Here is a 15,670-nt window from a genome sequence, read left to right on the forward strand (position 1 = left end):
GGAAAATTAACGAATATAAACGAATAATGTCCGAAGAAGATGTCCCCTCCAGGTCACCGTACAAACGAGTCATTCGGGCTTAGAGCGATGTTTGCTGCCGCTCCAGTCCAGTGCGTTACATGACTGCCCCCTACTGATCATGTCTTTCCTATGTCATTGTATTTTCCGTGTTCCCTTGGAATACACCGGCGTCACGCGAGACCACTTTACTTCCCGCGCGCATTTTAAATGGCCAGATCTGTACATCGTTCAGCTTTACTTTCTAGGGCACAAACAAGCATTTTACAAATCCATAAAACTACAGAAGAAATGTTCTAAACTTATATATATGGAAAGAGCTGCTCAGTTCTTACCCATCTCCCAAAGTATATATGGAAAGGTTCCTCTGGGATTTCATTAGGATCAGAGCCATAATCCTCCAGCAAACAGAAAATATGTTCTGGATCCTTTAGATTGACTGTCCCTTTAAATGGCAAGAACTCTAGAGCCTGCGGCAAAAACGCACTTCATATATACACCAGTGTTGTTTTTGACAACCATCTTAGATTTAGTCTTAGTCTCTTGGACTAAAATGCTTCTTAGTTTTAGTCAAATTTTAGTCACTTCTATATGTGATAGTTTTAGTCGACGAAAAGTCAAAAAGGTTTTAGTCTAGTTTTAGTCGACTAAAAGTCAAAAAGGTTTTAGTCTAGTTTTAGTCAAAAAAAGGGAAAAAAGTAGTCTTTTAACAAATTAATGTAGGTCAGTAAGTATTTTGCTGTTGGGTAGTGTCACTTGTAAGTTCTGAAAATAGCAGATCTATAGTTCAACACAATGTGAGCTTCCGGATCGACTATTTTCACCAATAATTACAATAATGAAGGAATGTTTTAGAACATAAAAGACAAACAAGGATGGAATGCTAAAACGGCTTGCCATACTAGTATAGCAACGAGTATTTAATGCTAAAACGGCTTGCCATAGCGTCAGATCCTTTTTAAGTTTTAATTGGCATACACAATAAGCGGAAATGTCATGCATTTTAAACGTCTGACGGACCACCCACTAACATTTTCGTCTATTCTCGTCTCGTCAACGAAAACTCACACACGTCTCGTCATGTTTTAGTCATCAACGAGCCATTTTTATCTCATCATCGTCTCGTTATCGTCATGAAAAAAGTGGCGTCAACGAAATGATTTCGTCATCGTCATCGTTGACGAAAACAACACTGATATACACATGCGATTTTTACAGAAATTAACATCAACTATAGATTGTTTCCCACAGAATCAATATATAAAATGTGCCAACATGTAAAACAGAGCAAAATACTCACATCAATCTTTTTGATTCTGTCCTCAAACACTAATGTTTTGTTGAAAGTGTAGACATTGATCTTGTAAGTTGAATTTTGTTGTAGATATGGAGTCTGTGAAGAATTATTACAAAATACAGTTTATACAGGGGCGTTCCCTGTAAATCCCATTGTACTTTATTAGAAAAGGAACATGCATGAACAAACCATGTTTTCTGCTGGATACTTCAACAACGATGTCCTAAGCTCGTCCGTTGTTTTTCCATGACCCCAAAGTTCAAAAGCAGACCTTGAAATCAATATTAAAGTTTGCATTAAATGCAGCAATTCAATAGTTATTGCAGTTTTTTTGTTTTGTTCAGCTAAGGCTTTACAATTGAGTGTTTTCACCATTTGGCCATAATAGTGACACAAAACGTAAACAATGCCTCTGAACTGAATGAACCTCGCAAATTTTGCTGAAAATGGTCAATTATTGTTATGTTTTGGGCTGTACTAATCATTCAGACCAGGAAAAACATTTGGTGAACGATAGACTGCCAAAAGTTATAACAAATCAAGGTGAAGAGAGCAAAAACTGTCTGAGGAACAAAAGGCGTTTATGGTTGGCCAAAATGAACCAGGATTTCCAAGGCAAGAATCTTGACAACATTTGTGTTTGTTCTTATTTCCAGTCAGGTAGGTGAAATATTAGGCTAATATCTTAATTAATACTGCTCGTATTTATCTTTACCACATATTATTTGGTTTAGACAGCATAAAATAGCAGAACAACGTATTCAGTAGTACATTAACCGTGCAATCCATGCTTGTGTTTACATCCGAGTATCTCCAATATGGCCGAGCATCTGGGTAACTAAACAAGCCATGATGCAAGTGCAAACCCTCTATAAGTTTAATTTATTAATATCAAATAATAAACTACCAATTAACATTATATATTTAACAATCTCTGTTAAATATATAATTGTTCATGTCAATTCACAGTGCTTTAACTAATGGTAACGTTACCTATTGTTGGTTTTAAAATTGTTTAAGTAAATGTTGAAATTTACATTAAGATAAATAAATGGTTTAGAAATATTGTTCTTTGTTGGTTCATGTCAACTAATGTAACTAATTGCAGTAAACAAAAGTAATTATTGTAATCACAATACAGGCTTGTAACCATAATGATCAGACATATGCAGAGTCTTAACTGGGTCAAAAACTCATAATTCGCAAAATAATTCATGATTTCGGGTATTTATAGTTTGTCATCCTAAATATGTTAATTTAAGTAATAAAATAATTCAACCTACTTTCCACAAACCGTTCTGGACATGACACTCCGTATATCATCTTCTGATAAGCCATTTAGTTGCCAAAAGGGAGACTTGTTAGGAAAAAGTTGAATTGTTAAAAAAAAAAATAACAATTACTTTTGTCAAGTGAAAAACTACGTGATTTTACCTTTTCGTTGAATGTTTCTGGTGTATCAAATGGACGATACCTTAGAGACAGCAATGCTTTAATTTCCTGCAAACAATAATTCAAAGAGTAAGTTATGAATGTCTACCAAATACAGATATTTGATATTAAATTTAAATTAAATTAATTAACTCTACGATGAACTGAAAGTTTACAGTTTGTACCGGTAATCTAAAATCGACGTTATCATGTGCAAGATGAAGTAAATATTGTCTGCACGACCGACCACAGTGGAGAGCCATGTTTGTGTGCCACATTCAACATCATCCGATGAGTAAATCGTGTTCGCAACAACAGTTCCTATTTGGCATCCCCGTATGTAAATCGCCTTGAAAGTCTTCTAAAAGGATTAGACGTTTGCACTTTTCAATGTCTGTTTTAACTACTGTAAGTCAAACCCATTACTAAAAATAAGTAAATTGCCTTTGTAATCAAAACAAGTGTCTGTTCGTGAAAGCAGAATGACTTTTGCGTATATAGTCCTTTTTGAAAATGCCATGCCAGAGATTTCGTGTCACCTGACGATATCTTTTAATCTTATCTACACAGTTATTAACTTCCTAAGAGGCTAAAATCTTCTCTATCATTGGTTCATCACCTTGTACAGTGACTTGATTCTCGTGCTCTGATTGGTTGGTTTACACGTCAATCACTCTAAACAGAGGTCAGAAAAGTATCTACTGTTCAACTTGTAATGTATCCACTTCCATCGCTGTAACAGCATGACATCCATCCTCAAGAAGCCAAACAAGGGCGGTAAGGTTTTATTATAGTAACGTTACACCTAACGTGTGATGCATATATTTCGATGTCAAATAAATCTTTGAAAAGTTGATTACATCGTTAAACTAAGCTATCGTGCAGTAGATTGTCTCTCATTATCGTATTGTTTAGTTTGTATGTAGTTTCATATACAGTATTGTTGTATATGTGTGTTGTATGTTGTGTCGTTTAATGCAGGGCTTTGCAACTTTCAGAATAGATCTCAATTCTAATGCCCCAATTCTTCTGCATAAATTATTATTCAGAATAAATTCAGTTTCACAATTAGAATTAAATAGAAACTGAGGTTAATCAACAAAGACTGTATTTAATATGTGGGAGAATTATTAAAATAATAAATTAAATTAAATGAAACTGTAGTATGAGCCGTTTTTTAATAATATGATAAATATAATATGATCATTTCATTTTTCAGTATGAATATGGATATTTCCAGAAACAGATAATATGATAATAATCAGTATTTGAAATGTCACCTATAAAAATGTGAATTTAATTTGATATATTTCTCCTGATATTCATCATTTCCAAGAATCCCACACTACAATAAGTATTTATGTACTTTTTGCTCATTTTCATAATCCTGAAAGTGTTATTTTTGTACTATTTAAATGTTAATATAAAGTACTTTTTGTTATTATTTTTATTTAGCCTTTCATCTTATTTTAGTTTAATTTTGCTAGGCGCTTATGTTATTTTCCTTTTTTAATATTATGATTTGGTTTTCCTTTATTTTAATTTCACTTTCAGTTTTAATTCAGTTTTTCAGCTGTTCAAGAAACATTTATTATTACTATTATTTTTATTATCGATATTTAAAATAGTTGTGTACATTTTTTTCAGGTTTCTTTGATGAATAGAATACATATAGATAGATACATTATACACTATACAATTCAAAAGCCTGGAGTGAATATAATTTTTTTAGGAAAGGAATTATAGAAACTAACACTCTCATTTAGTAAGAATGCTTTAAGTTGATCAAAAGTGATGATAAAAACATGTTACAAAAGATTTCTCTTTCAGATAAATGCTGTTCTTCTAAACTTTCTATTGATCAAAGAACCCTGAAAAATTCTACTGAGCGGTTTTCAACAATAACATTTTTTTTTGAGCAGAATGTTAGAATGATTTCTAAAGGATCATTCGACTGGAGTAATGATGCTAAAATTAGGCTTTGAAATAACAGGAATTAATTACAATTTAAAATATATTCAAATAGACAACGGTTATTTTACTTTGGATCAACTAAATGCAAGCTTGGTGAGCAGAAGAGACTACTTTAAAAAACATTATAAATCTTACTGTTCAAAAGCTTTTGACTCTTAGTGTATATAATACAGTTTACCTTAAGTGCCCAAACACGTATTGATTACATCAGGTCAGTCTTACTTGTAGACTGCACAAGGTTTTAAGTTATTTAAAGGCTGTACGACATGCAATCTTCTCACTCGCAGCCTGTGTTGTGCCAACAGTGAAGCATGCTGAAATCTAGAGCCGTCCCGTGAGCCAAAGGTCACCATGGAGACACATGAAGCACCTGCGCAGCCTAATGATGACAGGGCGGAGACCTGCACCGTATCCGTCAAAGGTCTGACAGAGAATTGGCAGAAATGGTCCAACGACCACAGCGAGTATCAGAAACAGAATCCCTTCAGTAACGGCAAGGTAGTTCCCCCACAGATCCAGCGAGGACAGGAGGGCTACGGCAGGCCTTTAGAGGGCTCCAAAACAGAGCAGAGAGGAAAAGACGCCCACTCTCACATCAGCAGAGAGGTCACAGAGCTCTGCCAGGTGATTAAGGAGATTGGAGAGAACGGGGACGATGGCAGGACGGCTGTGCGGTTCGGGACGCTGTTTGAGAGATACGTCACCATCTCTAATAAACTAGTGGGAGTTCTGCTGCGAGCACGCAAACAAGGGCTGGTGCACTTTGAAGGAGAGATGCTGTGGCAGGGTAGAGATGATGGAGTGATCATCACCTTGTTTCAGTGATATACAACAGTGATGGACACCATGTGCCTGCCTGTCCAACATTGCTTTATCCACCTTATTTTCAATGCAGAAGCTGTTTTATGATAATGTGTTAGAGGCCGCTGTAGGAAAGTGCAGTAAATGGTGTTGCATTGTGTTCATACTTAAAATAATACATTAAAATATTATGGTAATACCATACCATATTACATTGCAATACCAAGCAACAAAACTAGCTAGTTTTGTACAGGTAAAAACAGCTGAAAATGGATGAGACTGGAAGCAATACACATTACATTTACAAAAACAAGGTGGATAGACATCCATTTTACTTGAACATGGGTTAGGAGTTTTTAGGCCAAAGAAACTTATGCTAATGAGATTTAAACTGAGTGCATGGAAATAAAATGTAGCAAACTGGTATATTGCTTTTTTTTTCAAGGAGAAGTGTGTAGTTTCTGTACCAGAAAAATAATGATTTTAATACACTCTTGTCTGTCATTGGTCAACTAAACAGGTAACCAAGCCCCCTCTCATACCATTGGTTAAGCAAATGCTGCTATTAGGGCCATCTAAAAAAACAATGGTTTAAGTTGGACTCCCAGCCTGGTTAGACAAGTCTGCTTACTGGTTTTAGCTGGTCAAGTTGGGAGACCAGCTTAGATTGTTTTAAATCAATAGTTCACTTAAAAATGCAAATTAGCTGAAAATGTGCTCACCCTTAGGTCATATAGATGAGTTTGTTTCCTCGCCAGAACAGATTTGGATAAATTTAGCATTACATCACTTTCTCACAAACAGATCCTCTGCAGTGAATGAGTGCCGTCAGAATGAGCTTTTCGATTCACAAGACATTAATAGATGGACTGGAGTTGTGTGGATTACTTATGGATTATTGTGATGTTTTTATTAGCTATTTGAACTCTAAACACTTTGAAATCTGACGGCACCCATTCACTGCAGATCCATTGATGAGCAAGTGATGTGAAGCTAAATTCCTCAAAAATTCTTTCAATGATCAAACAAACGTATCTACACCTTAGATGGCCTGAGGGTGAGTAAGCTTTCAGTTTTGGGTTAACTTCCTTTAAGCAGTTTTTTTTTCCAGCGGGGCAACCTACACATGACTTAATTCTGGACATCTCTGCACAATGAACTGTGATGGGGTAAAATATATCCTCAGAAATTAAACACATTCACCTGTAAGTGAACACATACAATAGCAATGCAACACTGCAGTGTTTCTTCAAGGAGAAGTGTGATTTCTGTACCACCAAACAGATTTCAAAACACTCTTGTTTGCCCCTCTCATACCATTAGTTAAGTTTTTTTCTGCTATTAGTGGCTGCTTTAAGACAGAACAGACCTAACACTCTTCACATGTTCCTGCTTTAAAACATCTTAAAGCCGCCTGAAAATGTTTGCTGGTCTTAGTTGGTCTCCCAGCCTGCCAGTCCATTTAGTTTTCATTGGGAGACCATTTTAGATTGTTTTAAAGGAAAAGCTTGTCTAAAAATGCAAATTTGCTGAAAATCTGTTCACCCCTCAGGTCATCCAAGATGAAGAGGAGTTTGTTTCTTTACAAGAACAGATTTGGGTAAATTTAGCATTACATCACTTGCTCACAAACAGATCCTCTGCAGTGAAATGGGTGCCATCAGAATGAGCTTTTTGATTCACAAAACATTAATTGATGGACTAGAGTCATGTGCATTACTCGTGTATTATTGTAATGTTTTTATCAGCTATTTGAACTCATTTTCACCCATTCACAGATCCATTGACAAGCAAGTGATGTAAAGCTAAATTTCTAAAAAAGAAATTCCCAGTGATCAAACAATCTAATCTACATCTTGAATGCCCTGAGGGTGGGTAAGCTTTTAATTTTGGGTGAACTATTCCTTTAAGCAGGGTTTTTTTTTTCCATTCTGGATATCTCTGCACAATGAACTGTGATAGGGTAAAATTTATCCTCAGAAATGAAACACATTCACCTTTAAGTGAACACGTACAATAACAGTGCAACACTGTAGTGTTTCTTCAAAGTGAACTGTGTAACTGGAAAAATTATGATTTAAAACAAATTCTTGTCTGTCATTGGTCAACCAAACAGGTAGCCCCGCCTCCTCACATACCATTGGTTAAGTTAATGCTGCTATTAGGGGTTGCAAAAATCAGAACAACATCGCTTACACTTTTTGTGTTCCTGCTTAAAAACATCTTAAGCCAGTCTGAAAATGGTTTGCTGGTCTTAGCTAGTCTCCCAGCCTGGTTGTTTACTGGTTTTCAAGGGGTTTTGAGCACTCTTTAGCTTGTCAAGTTGGGAGACAAGTTTAGATTGTTTTAAAGAAATAGTTTGCCTAAAAATATTACATTTGCTGAAAATGTACTCACCCTCAGGTCATCCAAGATGTAGGTGAGTTTGTTTCTTTACCAGAACAGATTTGGAGAAATTTAGTCTTACATCACATGCTCATTAGTGGATCCTCTGCAGTGAATGGGTGCCGTCAGAATGAGCTTTTTGATTTACAAGACGTTAATTGATAGACCATAGTAGTGTGGATTACTCGTGGATTATTGTGATGTTTTTATCAGCAGTTTGGACTCTCATTCTAACGGCACCCATTCACTGCAGAGAACCCACTGGTGAGCAAGTCATGTAATTCTGATGGACTGAGGGTGAGTAAGCTTTTATTTAGCATAGTTTTGGAGCACCAAAAATATATATTAAAAAGCAGATTACACATATGTAGGTTATTATTTATTTTATTTACATGCTTATGCATATCATACAGTAAAATTATAACCAAACATCACTTAATAATTAAATACATCAGAGCTGAGGCAATACAGTACAATCCATGGCATGGCATGAATAGAGTTAAAACACTTCACTTAGTGTCATTTGAAGGAAGAAAATCAGAACTGCTCTTGGATCACTGTTGAAGTACAAAATAATAAAAACACTGCCATAGCCTGATGCCAAAAATCATTCAGCTATAGATTTAGCCTATTCGTGCGAGGTTAAAGGCCAAATTTAATTATCAAGATTAATTACCATTTTTAGCTCATTTATATTTAAAAAGTCTATCACAGCTCTGTATTAAAAAAAAAAAATCATATTACTGGAAGAATCCAAACTTAAGCTCACAGTAAAAGATTAATGGTTCTGTCAAACTTATCAATGTCATTACTATTCGGCATGCTTTTTTTTCCCCCCCAAAGCAATTGAAAAGTAGCTGCAGTTTTGTAGCTTCAAATTTGATTAGCCCGTCTGGCTGATGACATAACTAACAAAAAACATATGAGTATTACAACCCTGAGGCCCATGTCTGTGACCTTTTGTCATCACAAACAGATTGACTTGGACCGATATCATGAGTAACATTGCTCTAGGCATCTCAAACATTAATGTATTTTGAGTTCCTCTGACTTCCCATACATTTAGCTCATAGAGTTCAGCCTTTCGACTAACTGGTCCGCCTGTAAAATGAAGACAGACAAGGGTTGAGTATACAATCTCACACTCCAAAGTAAGGGTAAATAAAAAATCCTATGATTAAAAAAATAAATAAAACATTTTATAGTAGTAGAATTGGTTAGCCTGCGACATTTCTCCACAGAGACCCATTCAAGCTCTTCGAACAAAAAGGGTTTCATTCTCTTGCCACTGCAGCTTGTCCATTTCAATTTAATACAGTTCCAATTACATGACAAAAGATCTCATTCAACAGACGTAATAAACAGCATTTTGTTTGTTAACGCATCAATTACCTGCTCTAAGGGAATGTGATTATTAGTTTTACTGGGTGTAATTTAGTTGTGAACTAAATTATAGTAAATAGTGGACTCTATTGTTGGATGTTTCTTTTGATTTCTTACCGTAACGAACCAATACGAGTTTAGCCGGTAGATCAAGCGAGACACGAAGCCCATCTGACTGACGGGTGCGAGAACATGGAGATGCAGATGTGTGACAGAACAGAACGGAGGCCAATGGAACCCAAACCTTGGAATGTAATTGCCATGTGATACATTAGAACATAATTCACCATGTTTTGCATGCTTCATAAACAAGAGCTTGATTTTCGTGTAAGTAGCAGATGTTTTCCATTACCTAACATCACTTAAATCAGTCACATTGTTTTTCTGAAGTATCTCTTTCCCGGTTTCCACCAACTTCTCCACTACAAACCACAAAAAACAGAGTTTGCACAGATGACTCCTTAGAAAAGCATGCATGTGTAACAAAGCAGGGAAATCTGACTACTTGTCTTGTACATGTTAAATATGACTCATTATTTCACACTGTTACTGAAGAAAAGCTCCAGAGGAGCTACTGTCAGAAATGTCTAAACATTTACACCAGTCTTGAATAACTCACAGCGTGTTTACCTAATGGTACATGCTCTTTGCCGAGAGATTTACAATTGCCTACATGTTTACTTGGTACAACCAGATAGTGATGAGGAGCTCCAGGGTGAATATCTCTGAAACAGGACACAGTTTCATCCTGAAAAACAAGGTTTTAAATAATATAAAAGCATTAATAATAATAATAAAAATCACAATTACAGTACTTGATCATTTATTTGAATTATTTTGTTACATCTGAAAATTATTCAATAAACAATGTGACTTAATAAACAAGAAGAGTGCTAATGATAATATTTTAAAATACGTAACTCTTTATTTCTTATTTTCTTCATGATAACGACGGACAAACAATTCTCACATTACCTTTTTATAAAATCAAAATTACTTCTTTCAGAAACTACGATAACGTTTTACAAAGGGAAAAATGCAAGGAAACACTCTTATATGTTAGGACACATCAGTTTATTACTTTTATACGCAAATATTAATTTCATGAAACATGTAGGCTATTGTATTGTGTATGCACTGTGATCTTTAGCCTCATAACTCCTCTAGGTGAGTTATGATATCTTAAATAAAACACTGACAGCACACTCACGTTATACAGGAGCTCAGTTCCCATTTCTCCCTTCAGGATTTTACAGAAAATACATTTTTGGTCAAATCCATCATCATTATGACTGGTTATACCGGTCTCAGGTGTCGGTGTGTTTACGGCGGCTGCCATCTTCAAAACGTGAAGTCGGCGCTGATTACATCATCACAACACAAGCCTCGCGTAATTTCAACATACAAGTCCTCTGAGTCGTGGGTTTTAAAGTCAAGAAATCTCTAGTATGATGGTCTCTTTGTGAGAGAACACTTGTTAAAATATGAGCTGTTACATATTTTAATGTATAAAGCTTCATAAACATTTATAATGATTAAGACAAGTTGATGTTCTCGAAAATAAATTATTGTACACGACCGGTGTACCAAATCCTAGTCAAATTATTATATTATAAATATAGTTTCAAAGCAGTTTTACAACCAATGAGCAAACAGAAAAAGAGAGTGAGAAAGCAAACAGCTGAAAAGGAGAACACCCTGAAAAAAGCGATACAAAATATAATATATTCTGCAAGAAAGTAAAGATTTATACATACATTTTGGAATTTTAGTCAAATTTTCTGCACAATAAAATTAAATTCCTGTTACCTAAGTCTAGACTCTAGACAGTGATTATGAAATTCTGAAGATAAAAGCCACACTTCTTGAAATATAATTTCATGCCCATAAGATGCACGTTCAAAAGCTGATTATAGGAAGGATTTCCATTTCTATTCGACTGTGTGAAATATTACATATATTTAAACTTCTAGCAGTTCAGGATAATTCTTCATATTTATTAAATAGCTTTGGTTTCACCATTAGTATTCCTTTTTAATGGTTAAAAAATACATTTATCTTGTTCTTGTATTAGGTATAAGCAAATGTGACCCTGGACCACAAAACCTGCCTTAAGTAGCATGGGTATATTTTTAGCAATAGGCAAAAATACATTGTATAGGTCCAAATTATTGATTTTTCTTTTATGCCAAAAATCATTAGGATATTAAGTAAAGATTATGTTCCATGAAGATATTTTGTAAATTTCATACTGCATATATATTAAAACTTAGTAATTAGATTAGTAATATTGATTGTTAAGAACTTAATTTGGTCAACTTTAAAGGCGATTTTCATAATATTTAGATTTTGTTTGCACCCTCGGATTCTAGAACTTATAATAATTGTATCTCAGCCAAATATTGTCCAATCCTAACAAACATACATCAATTGAAAGCTTATTTATTCAGCTTTCAGACGATGTATAAATCTCAAATCAACTTTTAAGATTTTTTGTTGTCATAAGACATCATATAGACAGCTTTACAGCTCAAACTACATTTTGTAGAGAAGAACACGGCTTTAATACGGCTTTAATGATATTTAAATAACTGCTGATAATTTTATCATAGTTTATTATCAAAGTGGTAACTATTTAATCCCTATTTGTAACCCTCAAACTGTTTGGCAACCCCTCATAAATCTTTAGTGACCTTTAGTGGGGGTCGTGACCCCTGGGTTGGGCACCGCTGCTTTATATTATATGTTTTCAATCCTCTTTTGAATTTGATTAGTTAGGCTGTGAATAAAACACAGCTGTGTTATTCTTTATTTACCGCCTATGTCTAAGGAATACTATTTCATTGTAATCAAGCAGCCAGCACAGCAGATTTCGAGCAAAATCTCCCCGCACAATAACTCAGACGGAGCTCCCTACCGGTTAAAGGTTACTAATCAAGAGAGGCAGAAAGGATAAGTGAGTGACAACACACTATGTTAAACTGCTCTGTTTAGCGGGTCAACCGAGCAATTAATCCTGAGCACTCCAATATGTCAGGATGCCACATTTACCGCCTTAATGTATGCAAATGATGTCATTAAAATGCATGTTCATGTTTAGTCTCTAAATTAAGAGCTCATTTGCACTCCCAACAATCCAGAGATTCATTATTACAAATTACAAAAATAATAATGACTCAAGACATCAAATTTACTCTCCTTGTACACCCTCCCCTATTTACGTTATGAATGTGGAAATAATTTATGTGACAATCAGCAATTTGCAGCCACTGTATTGGAGGTTGTCAGCTGGCCAAAGCTATTATGTTATCTCTTGTTCTGCGGCTCCATATGATAAATAATATGCCAGAACATGACTGTATGCAATTACAGTCTGCTGTGGTATTGTAGGAATGCAAAGGATGGCAAAAAAAAAAAAAAAAAACGACTGGCGAATGTGGGACATAGATGATCGTGACGTGAATGGAAAATACAAACGCCTTAGAAATAACTAGGAAAGTACGAAGTTAAGCGCTGCCAACAAACAACGGATCTCATGCGTCTCTAAATGATTCATGACCAAAATATCAACTCCAGCATTGAGGAAGTCGATGTTTTGTCCTGAAGAGGTTGTAGAATTATTCATGAGGCATTGGCTTTGTAAATAGATCCTGTTGATTAAAATGGAGGAAGTTGGGGGGTGGCGACAACTGCAACTCATGAATCTCTGGAGAGAGAGAGAAAGAGAGAGAGAGAGGGAGCTACATGAAGGGAAAATATTCAGCTTCTTTAATCATGTTCTGCCCTACTTCCAACTTCCTCTTTCATTCCATACGTCCCGCTGAGACGATTGCCATTGCCACTGGTCACCGTCACACTTGGCTTTATGAATCTCAAATCAGCCTGTGTATTTTTCTGAAATTAAATGGCTAAGCCTTTACTAAACAACATGGTTGAGAGGTTAAGAGGCATTTAAGAGAAATATAATCTGCTTTTTTGACTTTTCAGCTCTGCTCGTTTTGATATTCAAAGCCAGTGTGAATTGATGTTCACAAGCATTAACTTCTGTAATGTGACACACTGCAAACAGGAGTGAGACAAGATGCTCAACAACATATAAACTAAATGTGAGTTTGCTGGTATTAAGACTTGCATGGCTTAATATAAAGTAAAAGATGTCTCTTACGAAAATATGTAATAGAAAACCCATGAAAGATTTACGTTATTAAAAAAACATATAGTTTTATACATATTTTGGACTATGGGGGGCCCCATTATTTCGATGATGTCAAATGGTTGCACTCGGTGAGCTACTGGTGCTACCTGTTTGTTTGTTTTTTACCGCGACACAACTCGGAAAATGAAATACTGACTAAATGCCACATTGTGCGGCTTTTGGTTGTAATTTTTAGTTGAAGGGCAACAAGAGAAGCGATGTAAGTCTTAATTGCTTTTTCTAGCGATGAGAAAAGTAGAAAAGAATGGGAAGATGCCTGTGGACGAATAAAACATCCTAAAGACTTGCGTCTTTGTTCTCTCCACTTTCACCATGATGACTTTGAGGCTTTTAGTAGAAAGAGCTTACAATCAACAGAGACAAGAAATGCTAGATGCCATCCTGGAAGGATGTAAACATGCCGATGCTTGTCATGACTCTGCAGCCACTAAAGAAGTTCCTCAGCATGGATTTCTCTCAATATCTGGGGGAGTGGAGACTCCTTGTGAGGAAAATTGATGGTACGGCGTTTGATTTAAGCCTATACGCTCATATCGATCACCACATGTAAGCTCTTTCAGTAGTTGTGGTTATTGTATAAGTTTTTTATTTTTAAGTTGTGTTGCGGTAAATATAGAAACAGGTAGCGCAAGCATACAGAGTGCAACCATTTTGCGGCATCTAAATAATGGCGCCATCCATAGTCTAAAATATGTATAAAACAATGTGATTTAAATCATGGGTTTTCTACTATATTTTTCATTAAAGGGGTCATTGGATGCAAAACTCACTTTTACATGACGCAGAGGATTAACGCTACTTTCGTTTTGAAAGGAAAGTGCAGATCCCGATCTACATATGCGTCTATGTTTGTGCGAATCATTCGTGATGCAGCTTCACCCACAGCAGAAGTGAGTATAAGGGTTTTTATGCATCTTTTCAAATAGCCTTTTCCTAATAATGTGCTTGTTAGCAAGTTTTGCAGCTAAACACAGCTAAAGTAAACATTACGGCTCATCATCCCATGGCAGAGAGGGGCAGGGTGAGCAGAGCTCATTAGCATTTAAAGGAACATGCAACAGAATAGCTCTGAAAAGGGCTGATTTTGACAAGATAAAAAGTGTTTTTTACACTGCCATTGAGAAATTTTAACTAAAGTATGTTATAGACTTCTTATTATCACCCTAAAGAATCATATCAACTTGTGGAAAATGGGCATCCTATGTCCCCTTAAAGAGACATCATTTATGTTATATTAAGCCATACAAGTCTTAATAACCCGGGTTCCCTTTAAAGAAATGAATACTTTCATTCCACAAGAATGGATTAAGTTGATTAAAAAATAAAGACGTGTATAATGTTACAAAATGTTACTTAAGGCCGCTAAAAATTCAGCTCTGCCATCACAGGAATAAAGTTCATTTTAAAAGAGAAAATTGTCATTTTAATAAGTAACTAATAATATTTCATCATATTACTGCTATTACTGATTAAATGAATGCAGCCTTGGTGAGCATTATATTCACAATTCCTCTACAAAAGCAAACAAGGTCGTATTTTATTTCAAGCTGACTTTCAGCTCTAATTGGCAGTGTAATTCAAAAACGCTCAAAATCTTAAAACTCAACTCAAAACTCTGATTTTTTGGAAGCCATTAGCCAATTAGTGTCTTCAGGATGTCATTTTCCTGTGGCTCTAGAATGAGAGAGTGAGTCACTTGGCATTTACAACTAAAGTTATTGACGCAAAACAATTTTTATGCAGAACTGAAAGTCCATGAAGAAAGATGGCAGAATCACAAACTTCTAGGCTATTATTGACCAGCTTAGCAACTGCTAACATAATTCTAACATGACACCATTTCAAGGTATTATTCTGATAGCACCACAGTGTTTTAAATTGAATTATCATATTATCAAATAGCTGATTTACTGTAGTCTCAACACATTAACCCAACACATCAAAAAATGACCTAAAGGTCAGTATTTCCACATTCTACCAGCAGGAGGCAGTGTTATGACATCCTTCAGCAAAACCTTTGAAGCGTGAACAGTGTTTTACTCTCAGCTGTTTCATCATGTTTGTTCTTTTCGAACATCTGCACTTCTAATTCTCTTCGTCAAGTATGCGTGTCAGATAAACCGTGCTAGATGTACAGCACTAGACCCACAGCTGAGGTCACAAGG

At 35.5% G+C, this 15,670-nt stretch overlaps 3 protein-coding genes across 4 annotated transcripts in view; 1 reads left to right on the forward strand and 2 right to left on the reverse strand.

The window, feature by feature from the left end:
- trmt11 (tRNA methyltransferase 11 homolog) overlaps nucleotides 1–3,134 on the reverse strand; it is a 26,597-nt gene extending 23,463 nt beyond the window's left edge. The window contains exons 1-6 of one of the 2 annotated variants that reach the window (XM_073847207.1): nucleotides 2,932–3,134; nucleotides 2,750–2,815; nucleotides 2,599–2,672; nucleotides 1,505–1,586; nucleotides 1,319–1,411; nucleotides 354–488 (exon numbers count right to left, since the gene is read on the reverse strand). In XM_073847207.1, the coding sequence (XP_073703308.1) occupies nucleotides 354–488; nucleotides 1,319–1,411; nucleotides 1,505–1,586; nucleotides 2,599–2,672; nucleotides 2,750–2,815; nucleotides 2,932–3,024 (543 nt within the window). In that variant the 5' untranslated portion in view covers nucleotides 3,025–3,134. The remainder of the gene's footprint in view (nucleotides 1–353; nucleotides 489–1,318; nucleotides 1,412–1,504; nucleotides 1,587–2,598; nucleotides 2,673–2,749; nucleotides 2,816–2,931) is intronic. The other variant, XM_073847208.1, reaches the window with a different exon arrangement.
- A 199-nt stretch (nucleotides 3,135–3,333) lies between these two features.
- On the forward strand, nucleotides 3,334–5,939 carry LOC141343342 (actin-binding Rho-activating protein). Its single transcript, XM_073847941.1, has 2 exons — nucleotides 3,334–3,523; nucleotides 5,026–5,939. The coding sequence occupies exon 2, from the start codon at nucleotides 5,072–5,074 to the stop codon at nucleotides 5,543–5,545; it is 474 nt and encodes a 157-aa protein (XP_073704042.1). The 5' UTR covers nucleotides 3,334–3,523; nucleotides 5,026–5,071; the 3' UTR covers nucleotides 5,546–5,939.
- A 2,328-nt stretch (nucleotides 5,940–8,267) lies between these two features.
- hint3 (histidine triad nucleotide binding protein 3) lies at nucleotides 8,268–10,634 on the reverse strand. The gene is made up of 5 exons (XM_073847659.1): nucleotides 10,500–10,634; nucleotides 9,920–10,037; nucleotides 9,642–9,711; nucleotides 9,407–9,533; nucleotides 8,268–9,007 (listed from the first exon to the last, which is right to left on the reverse strand). The coding sequence occupies exons 1-5, from the start codon at nucleotides 10,626–10,628 to the stop codon at nucleotides 8,969–8,971; spliced, it is 483 nt and encodes a 160-aa protein (XP_073703760.1). The 5' UTR covers nucleotides 10,629–10,634; the 3' UTR covers nucleotides 8,268–8,968.
- Nucleotides 10,635–15,670: the final 5,036 nt, after the last annotated feature.

The sequence above is a fragment of the Garra rufa genome, chromosome 9 (genome assembly GCF_049309525.1).
Source record: "Garra rufa chromosome 9, GarRuf1.0, whole genome shotgun sequence".
Lineage (NCBI taxonomy): Eukaryota > Metazoa > Chordata > Actinopteri > Cypriniformes > Cyprinidae > Garra > Garra rufa.

What these genes read in the sequence shown, in the direction of transcription:
- LOC141343342 (XM_073847941.1), top strand. Translation starts at nt 5,072, where the DNA reads ATGGAGACACATGAAGCACCTGCGCAGCCTAATGATGACAGGGCGGAG.
- hint3 (XM_073847659.1), bottom strand. Translation starts at nt 10,628, where the DNA reads ATGGCAGCCGCCGTAAACACACCGACACCTGAGACCGGTATAACCAGT. An exon ending in GAACTGAGCTCCTGTATAAC is followed by an intron (nt 10,038 to 10,499) that starts GTGAGTGTGCTG and finishes CTTGTTTTTCAG; the next exon opens with GATGAAACTGTGTCCTGTTT. An exon ending in ACTGATTTAAGTGATGTTAG is followed by an intron (nt 9,534 to 9,641) that starts GTAATGGAAAAC and finishes TTACATTCCAAG; the next exon opens with GTTTGGGTTCCATTGGCCTC.